The following is a 13,549-nucleotide window of genomic DNA, read 5'->3' as shown; positions in this document are numbered from 1 at the left end:
ATTATTTCCTATTTTACAAAGAAGCTGGTTTGTGTTGCCAAGAAACCAGACCACGTCTTGAACTTTCTTTAAGTGCAAGGGGAATTTTAAAAATAAATTGATACAGAAAAAGGAAAAACCCATTCTGGTTGATCAGAAGTTAAAGCGTGTATGATGTTCTGAGTCCCATCCGCTAATAGAAGATAACAGGTCTCAGAGCAAGCTTACATTTTATTGGACAGATTACCTATATTATAGCAGCATATGTGAAAGATAAGAGGGAAACACGCGCTTGATTGAGACCAAGTGATGTAGCAGGAATCAAGGGAGAAATGGGAAGTGGTTTTGAAGTCTCTGACCCAAACTCAGGGCACAGTGCGGGCTCTGCCTTTCTGTTGTCTTATGCTGTCCTAGGTGGAAGAGTAGATACATAAAATGCTTATCCCCTAAGGTACTGTTCTGTAAGATGATGTGGAAAGGAGTTTTCCTGTGGCAAATGCACTCTCTGGTCTCCCTTCCTTTTCCTTTCAATATAATATCACTTTCTCTTTGCTCCTGAGGCTGCCAGGAGTATTATGTTTTCTTTCAATTTATTCAGATTGCAATTCTGTTTACTTTCTATCTGGGAACAGTCTTTAGTCCTCCCCCCGCCCACCCCGATACACATCCATGTAGACTCTTTGCATTCAGCCTGCCTGTCCAATCTCATAAAATGTGCACTGAGAAAACTAATTGCAGAGATAAATTGGTTCTTGATGTGCATGACTGATCAAGAGCAAAGTACCTTAATTTCAGATGCCTTCAGAGAGATTTTTCTTTAACCTTTGCTTTTAAGAGGAAGATTATAAAGTATTATCATTACTTCAGGTCAGAATTATATTGCTTTTGGTCAAAAGCTGTTGTAAGATTTACAAGGTAATAGAAACAAAGTAATCTAAAGAAAAATTATAAAGATCAAAGCAACTCAAAATTAAAGTGAATTTGAGTGTAAGCATAGGTATGATTTTAGAGTAAAAAAGACCTCACACCATACATCATTTATGTCTTTTTTTTAAACTATAACTTCTAAAATAGCTTTAGTTTTCTTTAATTTTAGGGAAAAGCAAGAGACTTGAGTAGTCGTTTGAGGGTGTTGTCCCCAGTTGGATACAAACTGTTTCAATGATTTGTGATTTGTCCCAGATATAAAGTAGGGTGATTTGGAGGTAATAATGGAAAGTCCTGCAGCGTATACTAGGTACCGGCCTTGGCTGCTGATAATTTCCAAACCTGTATGTTATAACTCTGGCTCCCTTCCTTGTCTATAGACTCATATTTCTATCCAGTTGTGGAAGTTTTTACCTGGATATCTGATAGGTACCTCAGCTACTTCAGTGTGTCTCAAACTGAATTTTTAAAAAATATTTTATTTATTATTTGAGAGAGAGCAAGCAAGTGGAGGAACAGAGGGAGAAGGACAAGCAGACTCCATGTTGAGCATGAAGCTTGACTCAGGGCTTGATCTCAAGACCCTGAGATCATGACCTGAGCCGATGCTTAACTGACTGAGCCACTAAGGTGCCCCTCAAACTGAATTTTTAAAATCTTATTTTTAAATTTCTTCTCCAATTTGTCTGTCCTTCCTTATTTCTGTATTTTGATGTATGGCTTCATTATCATCTTCTCACCATTAATCTCTACTTCTGCCCTTTCTAAACTGCCAACTCGTATTATAGCCTTTGAAATGTCTTTCAGATCTAGCCATCTACTCTATCCCCTCTGTCACTGACCAGTGTATACCCTCACTACCTGCTATTTTAAAAATTATCATTGTTATTTTGAGTGATGAATACTTCTTAAAAAAGAAATCAGACCCTTCAAAAGTTTATAAAATAAAAAATGCAATCCTTTCTCTCCCGATTCTACTTCTCTCACATAACCACTGTTTCTGTTTGGTTTATATTATTGCCAGGCATTTTTTTAAAAGATTTTATTTATTTATTCATGAAAGACACACACACATACAGAGAGGCAGAGACACAGGCAGAGGGAGAAGCAGGCTCCATGCAGAGAGCCTGACATGGGACTTGATCCGGGGTCCCCAGGCTCAGGCCCTGGGCTGAAGGTGGCGCTAAACTGCTGAGCCTCCCAGGCTGCCCACCAGGCATTTTCTATGCATTTCTAAACATACAGATAAAACTATAGAAGTAATCTCATACTTTCCATCTTTTGCTTAGATGATTAAAAAATACTTCTCAATGGTCTCCCTGCCATGATCCCATCTCCATACTGGCCATTGCCAGAGTTGTCTTCAAAACAGCAAAGCTACTCTGCGTAAAGATCTCTCTCCATGTTCCCTGTCACCTATCAGATAAGGGCCAACCTCTTAGTATGGCATATACAGAAACCTTCATAGTCTAGGCCCTGCATCTGTCTCCAACCTTACTACTTGCCACTTTTGCTTTGCTCCTTATCTCATTATTCCCTAGATAGGTCATATCTCATCCTGTCTCCCTAGCTTTGTATATATGCTTAATCTCTTCTCTAGTCATGGCAAGAATCCTGCTCATCTGTTGCCTCATTTGTAGAGGTATCTTTACCATTTTTCCCAAGCAGAAATAATGGCTCTCTCTTCTCTGTTCCTTTAGTGCCTTAATCATATCTTGGGTTTGGTTTGGTTCTGCTTGTTTTTTTGGTCTGTTTATGTATCTCTTCCTTAGTTCTCCCAAAGCAGAACTCTTGTGTAACATAACATTTTATATCTGAAACTCTGCTTAGTATATAACAGGCATTCAATAAACATTTAGTAAATAGGCATGTCTGTACTTTAGACTTAATTTGCTTTAAAGACCTAAGTTAAGTAAAATTTTAGATCCCATCATGTTTTGGAATTTGAAGCCATTTTACTTAATATTTTGATGAGTTTTGCTTAATGTTATTTTTTTTTACCTTTTATGAATGGTAGTACAATATCAGCATGAAGTTATTTCTTATAAAATAACTCAGCATTTAATGGAACACTATATAACAATTAAAAATAATGAGTTAAATCTATTTAGAGACAAGAAATGTACAAGATATATTGTGAAGTAAAAAATGAGTTATGTAAAAGTTTGATCCTATGTTTAAGGATGTTGTGTGTAAAGAAATCCAGACAAATATAAATTAGATTATCCTTTTTATTTTTTTATTCTCTAATCTTTTTTTTTTTTTTTTTTTTTTTTTTTTTTAATTTATTTATGATAGTCACAGAGAGAGAGAGAGAGAGAGAGAGAGGCAGAGACACAGGCTGAGGAAGAAGCAGGCTCCATGCACCGGGAGCCTGATGTGGGATTCGATCCCGGGTCTCCAGGATCACGCCCTGGGCCAAAGGCAGGCGCCAAACCGTTGCGCCACCCAGGGATCCCTCTAATCTTTTTTTTAAGAGTTTTTTAAAATTAAATTTATCTTTAAAAAATTCATTCATTCATTCATTCATTCATTCATTCATTCATGAAAGACACAGAAAGAGGCAGAGACATAGGCAGAGGGAAAAACAGGCTCCCGGTGAGGAGCCCAATGTGGGACTTGATCCTCAGACTCAATCCTGGCACCCTGAGATCACGCTCTGAGTGCTCAACTGCTGAGCCACACAGGCATCCCTATTTTAACTTATTTTAGAGAGTGACCGAGAGAAGAGCATGAGAGCCTGAGTGGGGGGAGGGGCAGAGGAGAGGGAGAGAGAATCTCAAGCAGGTGGGGCTGAGCATGGAACCTAACATGTGGCTCAATCTCACAACCCTGAGATCATAACCTGAGCTGAAACCAAGAGTCAGACACTCAACCAACTCAGCCCTCCAGGTGCCCCTATTCTCTAATCTTTTAATATAGTATTTCTACTCTGTAATTCTGTAATGTTTGAATTTTTTGTACAGTAAGCGTGTACTTTTTTTTTCAGTAAGCGTGTACTTTAAGAAGCAGAAAAAAGGGATCCCTGGGTGGCGCAGCGGTTTGGCGCCTGCCTTTGGCCCAGGGCGCGATCCTGGAGACCCGGGATCGAATCCCACGTCAGGCTCCCGGTGCATGGAGCCTGCTTCTCCCTCTGCCTGTATCTCTGCCTCTCTCTCTCTCTCTCTCTGTGACTATCATAAATAAATAAAAATTAAAAAAAAAAAAAAGATTTAAAAAAAAGAAGCAGAAAAAAAATCAGCCACTCTTCAGTTTTCAACCTTTTCTATTCTTACAGAAACAAAGTCTACGTAGCAGAAGTTTGTTTTGTTTTTAGTTGCCCAGAGAGTTAAAAAACTATCTTTAAGTAAAAACTGAAATATAAATATGAATTTGAGGGGATGCCTGGGTTGCCCAGCGGTTAAGCATCTGCCTTCGGCTCAAGGTGTGATCCCCAGGTCCCGGGATTGAGTCCAACATCGGGTTCCCTGCATGGAGCCTGCTTCTCCCTCTGCGTATGTCTCTGCCTCTCTGTGTCTCTCATGAATAAATAAATAAAATCTTTAAATAAATAAATAAGAATTTGAAGACATTTTAGCTATATATATCAGATCAGGTCAGTAAGTGTTTAAATGCCAGGTGCTGTAGTAGAATGAGAAGGATGGTAGTGTGCCAGGTGCTATAGTAGAACGTGAAGGATGTGGTTTCTATTGTGTAGTAACTTATAGCTCATGGTGGGTAGCAGAAAACGAGTAGTAGTTTGTGAAGGAGATAAAATAAGTTATAAACCATCCTATAGGGATCCCTGGGTGGCACAGTGGTTTAGCGCCTGCCTTTGGCCCAGGGCGTGATCCTGGAGTCCCTGGATTGAGTCCCACATCAGGCTCCCTGTGTGGAGTCTGCTTCTCCCTCTGCTTGTGTCTCTGCCTCTCTCTCTCTCTCTGTGTCTCTCATGAATAAATAAATAAAATCTTAAAAAAAAATTAACCATCCTATAATTAACCATTTTAAAGATACTTTCTTTAAACTGAAATTTTTCCCTTGTATTTTGAGGGTGAAACTTTATTTCAGTGTTTTATTAGAAACTGAAAAATAAGAATTGCTTTGTTTTAAGGTCAAATTGAAAAGGACATTTGCTTATAAGTAAGACATAATGAAAAATAACATAAGGAAGATTTTTTTAATGATTAAATAGCAAAGATTTTAAAATATAAATGCCTGAAGTATCAATTTCTAGTAAGCATGCTATTTGTTTGATTAGTATATAAATTGTCACGTAGATCATTAAAAAGTGAAAATATATACTTGATGTTCAAAAGAGTATTTTCTTGACATAGTAAGCTGATATTTTCTCTAAGTTTTGCTGAATAACTGTTAACTGAATATCTTTTGCTGATTGTTTGCTAAGTGACTACCAAGATAGGTTTAGATTAAAGCTTCAGGGTTCTAAAACTCATTGAAGATAATTTGGGATACTTTGTCTCCTCTACCTGTAAAGTGAAACATAATTTTAATAGAAAGAGCTTGGTTTATGGATTAAAACAATTTTCTTGTAAAAATGAGATAATTCATGATGGAGATTCCATTGTGATGGCCGCGTTTTTTAAATTATTTTTTATTTTTATTTTTTATTTTTTGCTTCCTACTGAAGAAGCTCTTAGTGCACTTGCTAAGAACATAAGGAGTCATGTCAGAGGTCAGCTATTTGAGTCCATTTTCCCACAGCTGCCTGGTGCGAGTGATCTTTTACTGTGTTTTAAAAAAATGGGCAAGGATTAGAGAGGATTAGAAAGAATATTACCCTCCTGAATATAGGCCCACGGCACTAAGGGGAGAGAACCCAACCAGGCAGCAAATGGGCTTTGCTTGACCAGGACACAACCTCTGCTGCATTCCTTTAAGAAACTGAATGGGAAATGTTAAGTCCCCAAACTGGATTAGTAAATAATCTCATAGCTTGTGACATCTACTAAAATAAATTGATGAGCAAACTGCATTCTTACACTTTGAGGAGAGAGCCAGAGACATCAAGATTAAGAGTAACTATTCTTTTTTCTCCCCAGCTTTCTTGAGGCATAGGAGTAAGAGCAATTAAAAACAGGCATTAAGCTCAGTGAGTGTTGGAAAGGCACATTTTATAAAAAAAAAAAAAAGAAAATATTATTTTAGATATATTCATACAGTACACACATATATATTGATTAATAACCAGAGGCTCAATTTTGAAACCACTACACCTTTTTGTTTCTTCCTGCTTGTAGCAGTTTGACAAAGTGTTTCACAAATTTAAGCTCCAATGTATGTTATTTATTTCCTTAGTTTGTGTCACAACCTGAGGAACTCAGAATTTGGAAGTGTGAGAATATATCATTTACGACACTTCTCAGGAGTCTCTCTTTCTATATTTTATAGCATAAGTTAATGTGGTTTGGACCTTAGGATACATACTTTGGTATCAAATTATGTAGAACCAAACAGGTTGTTTCAAACCAGTCAAGTAGGGGAAGTGTACTCTGGTCTTAGTCTTTGGAGGAAATATTTAGCTAACTAAATATTTTCTGAAAAGTTTTAAGTTACCACTTTAATAGTAAAGATGATGTACAAGTGGTTAATTCTGCATCTTTATGTAATTAGTACATTTGACTGTACTGCTTTTGTTATGGATTATAATATTAAGGCAAGTATTCAAGAATTTAAGATATTATTTAATTTTGTATGTGAATAAGAATTGATAGGCTAGAACTTCTTTTTTTAAAAAATACTACATTTATTTATTCATAAGAGACACAGAAAGAGAGGCAGAAACACAGGCAGAGGGAAAAGCAGGCTCCATGCAGGAGGCCCAATATGAGACTCGATCCCTGGATCCAGGATCATGCCCTGAGCTGAAGGCAGACAAAGGCAGATGTTCAGCCACTGAGCCACCCAGGTGTCCTAGGCTATAACTTCTTTAACAGGCACACTCACTAATTCCTTGAATGTATTGTTTCTTAGCCTTGTTCAAGTTGGTGTACAACAGCCCTCTGTGTCCCCACCCAACTGTCCAATCTGTTCATCCACATTTTATGCATCTTTATGGATCAGTTCAAATACCAAATTCCATCAAGTGGTTTATTTTCAGCTCCTATATCATAATTAATACCTCCTAAATGTATAGTTACCATATGACCCAGCACTTCTATTCCTGGATCTATACCAAGAGAGATGAAAACATATGTTCACATTAAAAGTACATGAATCTTTATCGCAGCATTATTCACAATAGCCAAAAGTGAAAACAATCAATTGTTCATCCAATAATGAATGGATAAACAAATGTGGTATATCCATATAATGAAATATTATTCAGCTACAAAGAGGAATGAGGTACTTGTATATGATATAATATGGACATACCTTCAAACACTATGCTGAGTGAAAGAAACCAGTTATAATAGACCATATATTATATGATTTTTAAAAATTTATGTGATTCTTTTTGCATGAAATAACCAGACCATATATTATATGATTTTTTAAAATTTATGTGATTCTTTTTGCATGAAATAACCAGAACAGGCAAATCTGTAGAAATGCAAAGTACATTAATGGTTGCTTAGGGGGAATGGGAATTAGAGGGTAATGACTAAAGAGGATGGGGATTCTTTTTGCAGTGATGAAAATGTTCTAAAATTGACTGTGGTGATGGTTGTATAAACCATTAAAAAAATAAAAATAAAAAAATAAAAACCATTGAGTTATATACATTTATTTGGTTGTATACTTTATTATTTTTTTTTTTTTGGTTTTTTTTTGGTTTTTTTTTGGTTGTATACTTTAAATGGGTAAATTGTAAAGTATGAATTATATCTCAATAAAGCTGTTATAAAAAAGTTTAAAAATTTATATCTTTTATCCAAATTCTTTTTTTTTTTAAGATTTTATTTTATTTACTCATGAGAGATACAGAGCGAGAGAGAGAGGCAGAGACACAGGCAGAGGAAGAAGCAGGTTCCATGCAGGGAACCCGACTCGGAACTCGATCCCAGGACTCCAGGATCATGCCCTGGGCTGCAGGCTGTGCTAAACTGCTGTGCCACCGGGGCTGCCCTATCCAAATTCTTATATACACTGTTTATACCTCTAATAAAGCACTCAACATAGTCTTGTTATAATTAGTAACTTAAGAAATCTGCCTTTCTCGGGGTACTTGGGCGGCTCAGTCAGTTAAGCATCTGCTTTTGGCTCAGATCATGATCTCAGGGTCCTGGGATTGAGCCCTGAGTCCTGCATCAGGCTCCCTGTTCAGCAGAGAACCTGCTTCTCCTGCTCCTACCCCCTGCTTGTGCGTTCTCTCTCAAATAATAAAATAAAATCTTTAAAAAAAAAAAAGAAATCTTTCTCATTATGTTAGGAAGCTCCAGAGAATCTGGCATTTCCTAACAAGCATAGTGCTTTGCACTCAGTAAATATTAGTCTAATTGAACTTATTCACAATTGAGTTCCTCCACCTGTAAAATGGGAATAAGGAAAAAGAATGTCACCACAAAATGTTCCAAAATTGTATTTTAGATCTTTATACTTAATCCTCTTTTGGAAAAATAATATTTACTCTCACATTATTTCCTCAGCTGAGTTTCCATTTTGTATTTAGCAGAGTTATACATAAACTATTTAGCACCTTATTTTTGCCTTTAGGAATATTCTGATCTTTGGAATTTGCATATAAGCATTTTATACACATTATCAGTGTGACCCTTTTGTCATCTCAACTAGCTTAATGTTTGTTTTTTAAATCAAACTGATTTTATAAAATTCATATCTACATTTTTGTGCATGTTTGAGCTTAACATAATTTTTCATTTTCTTGTGGTGTGTCTTTGTGTGTGTTATCTTTCTAGTATTTACTAGAGATGAAAAGTCTAATTTTACCTCCAGAACACATTCTGAAACGAGGGGATAGTGAAGCAATCGCCTATGCTTTCTTCCATCTTCAGCACTGGAAGAGAATAGAAGGTGCTCTTAACCTGTTACAGTGTACATGGGAAGGCAGTAAGTATTCTTTTCCAAATGTACCACTAATGTCTTGGACTGTTATTGCATTCCCAGGCAGCCTTTCTAAATGAGATTGTCTGAGTGTCCCGAAGTATTGTTGTTCATATTTTTTTCAAAGTGAACTCAGAGGTGTTTATTTGGTTTATTGGTAGGAGAAATACTTCATGTACTTATTGATGCTACATTTAGGAAAAGCAAAATGAGAAACTATTACAGTATTTTGCCATGTATTCATTTAAATGACATGTTTGTAAGGACAGTAAATGAAACTTACATCCCTTAATTTATAAGCTTTTTAATGTGGTTGAGTTATTCTAATATTTTTTAAATTGGACTTTGTTTTATTTTCAGATATATACATCATGAAACTATTTTCCTCACAACTAATATCAACTCTTGTTCTTTTTTTTTTTAATATATTTTTTATTGTGGTAATATACACATAACATAAAAGTTACTATCTTAACCATTTAATTTTTTTAACCATTTAATTTTTAAAATTTTTTATTACTTTTAAAAGATTTTATTTATTTATTTATTTATTATTTTTTTTTTTTTAAAGATTTTATTTTTAAGTAATTTCCACACCCACTGTGGGGCTCAAACTCAGAACCCGAGATCAAGTCTCACACTCTGCCAACTGAATCAGCCAGGCCCTCCTGTTTAAAGCTGTTTTAACAGTTTTAAAATTTACAGTTCAGTGGTAGTATGTACATTCACATTGTTGTGCCACCATCACCATCATCTATCCCTAGAACTCTTTCATCATCCCAAACTGAAATTCTATATCCATTAGACAATGACTCCCCATGCTTCCCCTCTCTCCAGCCCCTGGTAACCATTTTATCTTCTGTCTCTATGAGTTTGGGTAGTGTAGGTATCATATAGTATTTATCTCATTAAATCAGTCTTACTTCACTTAATGTTGTAGCATGTGTTAGAAAATCATTCCTTTTTAGGGTTGAATAATATCCCATTGTATGTAATATACTTTGTTTATACATCTGTCAATGGACATTTGGGCTATTTCCACCTTTTTGGCTATTATGAATAATCCTGCTGTAAATATGGGTATTACAAGTATTTGTTCAAGTTCCTGCTTTCATTTCTTTTGGGTATATACCTAGAAGTGGAACCAGTAGATTATATAATTCTGCATTTAATTTTTTGAGGAACTGTCAGTATTTTCTATGGCAGCTGTACCATTTTATATTCTACCAACAATGCACAAGGGTTTCACTTTCTCTATATCCTTGGCAACATTTGTTCTCTTTTTTTTTTTAATAATAGCCATACTAATGGATATGAAGTGGTATCTCATTGTGGTTTTGATTTGCATTTTCCTGATAATCAGTGTTGTTGAACATTTTTTTATGCACTAATTGGTCATTTGTATATCTTCTTTGGAGAACTATATTGTTATTCAACAATAACAGATCTCTTATTTGTCACTCTTAAAATCACTTAGAAAATGAAAAAGCTTAATCAAAATATTTTGTCAGTTGAATTTTTATGATTGTCTTGGAAAGTACACTTCTGCTGTCAATAAAAATTCAAGAATAAATTCAATACACATTAACTAGAATTGGTTTAACCCCCTCAGTTCCTAATACTGAGGCACCTTGGGGCATTGTAGCAAATTCACAAGAGTGCCAAGGGATATTTAAAAATTTCAGTGGAAACACAGCAATACTCAATGTCAGTCAGGCATCATTCAAACTGTTAGTTCTGAATAGTTCAAGGTTTCACTATTAGGTGGCTCTCCATTTTCTATTTCTTTTGATGTCATAGCTTTACAAAGCTGGATTTTTCTTAGTTGCTATGATTATTTTTTTTAAGATTTTATTTATTTATTCATGAGTGACACAGAGAGAGAGAGAGAGAGAGAGAGAGGCAGAGACACAGGCAGGAGAAGCAGGGAGCCCAACATGGGACTCTGTTCTGGGACTCGAGGATCATGCCCTGGACCAAAGGCAGGCACTAAACCACTGAGCCACCCAGGGATCCCCTAGTTGCTATGATTAAAAGAAATACCACCGAAAAACAAAAATCAGTGTGGATCAGGAAATGAGGATGGTCGTGTCAAATTCCAAGGTTTGAGAAGTTATGTATAACCCAACAGGTACATACATCCCATTAGTAAGAAAAGGTGGTTGTTTAAAAATGAAATAATTAGAAGTACCTGGCTGGCTTGATCAGTAAAGTGTGCGACTTGATCTTGGGGTTGTGGGTTCAAGCCCTACATTGGATATAAGATTACTTGAGAAAATAAAATCTTTAAAAACATGAAATAATTATTTTTCCCTTTAATTTATATGTTTTGTTTTTGTTTTTTCAAATCACTGCTAAGTTGTTAGGACATAAGCCTTTAAAGTTGTTTGGACCCACTACTTAAATAGAATTGTTAGGTATTTGGGAACCACCATCTTCCAGTAATTCGCCAAAATGACCAACACAAAGGGAAAGGAGAGGTACCCGCTATATGTTCTCTAGGCCTTTTAGAAAACATGGAGTTGTTCCTTTGGCCACATACATGTGAATCCATAAGAAAGGTGATATTGTGGACATCAAGGGAATGGGCACTGTTCAAAAAGGAATGCCCCACAAATGTTACCATGGCAAAACTGGAAGAGTCTACAATGTTACTCAGCATGCTGTTGGCATTGTTGTAAACAAACAAGTTAAGGGCAAGATCCTTGCCAAGAGAATATCCGCATTGAGCATATTAAACAGTCAAAGAGCCGAGATAGCTTCCTGAAGCGTGTGAAGGAAAATGATCAGAAAAAAAAGGAAGCCAAAGAGAAAGGTACTTGGGTCCAACTGAAGCGCCAGCCTGCCCCACCCAGAGAAGCACACTTTGTGAGAACCAATGGAAAGGAGCCTGAACTGCTGGAACCCATTCCCTATGAATTCATGGCATGAGAACTGTAAAGAAAATAAAAGACCTCAGGATTGTAAAAAAAAAAAAAAAAAAAAAAAAATTGTTAGGTATTTCTTTCAGCCTAGGGGCATCATAAAAAATTTGAGGCATGAAGCCTTGAAACAAGAGAATTTGGGAACCTCTGCATTAACCACTTGCTAGAGGTCAGTGTGCTTGTCACCGACAATATGCAGGTTAATGAAACTGGGACTGCTAACACTGAGGAGTAGAATGTCTTTGGGTAATTAGACTTCCTTTTGCTTTTTCTCTAGTAGTCTATAAGCTCCTCAAAGGCAAGTCCTCTATCTCACTGCCTTTATGTGTCTTCAGTGCCTACGGTTCTGCCTGGCACATAGGAGGTTTTCAATAAATATGTGACTTACTCTGTATTTTGTCAATAATCTTTTTATGAATGATTTCCTAGTGTTACCATTGATTTACTCTGTGACTTTGGGCAAATCCCTACTTTTTACTGTGGCAGAAAAGTTCATATATTTTTTTAAGATTTTATTTATTTATCCATGAGAGACACAGAAAGAGAGAGGCAGAGACACAGGCAGAGGGAGAAGCAAGTTTTGTGCAGGGAGCTCGACGCGAGACTCAATTCCGGGTCTCCAGGATCAGGCCCTGGGCCGAAGGCGGCGCTAATCCACTGGGCCACCTGGGCTGCCCCAAAGTTCATATTTTTACAAAAGTTTATAGAGCTAAGCATTAAAGGAAAAACAAAAAACTTATCACAATTTTGGTGAATACTTAGCTAGTTGAGTAGGTAATAAAGATTCCTTCTTTAAGAAGTCTGCAAGAGGGGTGCCTGGGTGGCTCAGTCAGTTAAGATGCTGCCTTCAGCTCAGGTCATGATCCCAGAGTCCTGGGATCATGTCCCATATCAAGCCGTGTTGGGCTCCCTGCTCAGCAAGGAGTCTACTTCTCCCTCTACCCCTACTCATTTCTCTCTCTCTCACTTGCCCACTCAAATTAAAAAAAAAAATTTGCAAGAGCTGATGATAATCTAGATAGGTAAACTTTTTCTGTAAAAAGCTAAATGGTATTTAGCCTTTGTAGCCATAGTCTCTGTTATAGCTACCCGACTCTTATAGCATGAAAGTAGCCTTACATAATATAATGAAGAAGTGGTTTTAATATCTGTATTCTAATAAAATTTTACTTATAAACATATGGGATGTCTGGGTGGCTCAGTGATTGAGTATCTGCCTTTGGCTTGGGGCATGATCCCAGGATCCTCGGATTGAGTCTCACATTGGGCTCCTTGCAAGAAGCCTGCTTCTCCCTCTGCCTGTGTCTCTGCCTCTCTCTCTCTCTCTCTCTCTGTGTGTGTGTGTCTCTCATGAACAAATAAAATAAAATCTTTAAAAATACATATATAAATAGTGGTCTAGGTCTGGCCAAAGGGCAATGCTTTGGTGGCCTCTGATCTAAATTAAATTCTGCTCATAGAAAATTTGGTGATACCTAACAGGTAAAGTTAGGAACCATTGGGAAATCTTGTAGGTTGTCAGGAATTATGGTCACAACAGTGATACATGTTGCAATTTTATAAAGATTCCTGGAAGAAAAGGAATACATACCCACAGAGTCAAGTTTGTTGTGTTTATAGTGAGGAGACGGAGGCAAAAAGGACCCAGCCAGCCTTATTACCCACTACTCCCTTTAGTTTTATTTCAGCCAGACCATTCACTATTCTCTAAATAA

At 36.6% G+C, this 13,549-nt stretch overlaps 1 protein-coding gene and 1 pseudogene across 7 annotated transcripts in view; both read left to right on the top strand.

Annotated features, from left to right (window-relative positions):
* Positions 1-13,549, top strand: part of ST7L (suppression of tumorigenicity 7 like) — a 114,010-nt gene that overhangs the window by 46,123 nt on the left and 54,338 nt on the right. For all 7 annotated transcript variants that reach the window (XM_041754681.1, XM_041754682.1, XM_041754680.1 and 4 more), the window contains one exon: positions 8,766-8,916. In XM_041754681.1, coding sequence (XP_041610615.1) covers positions 8,766-8,916 — 151 coding nt within the window. The remainder of the gene's footprint in view (positions 1-8,765; positions 8,917-13,549) is intronic.
* Positions 10,855-12,420, top strand: LOC121490734 (annotated as a pseudogene).

Source organism: Vulpes lagopus, chromosome 5, assembly GCF_018345385.1.
Source record: "Vulpes lagopus strain Blue_001 chromosome 5, ASM1834538v1, whole genome shotgun sequence".
NCBI lineage: Eukaryota > Metazoa > Chordata > Mammalia > Carnivora > Canidae > Vulpes > Vulpes lagopus.
The sequence above is the reverse complement of the archived record's forward strand: the minus strand, read 5'-3'. Positions and strand labels throughout refer to the sequence as shown.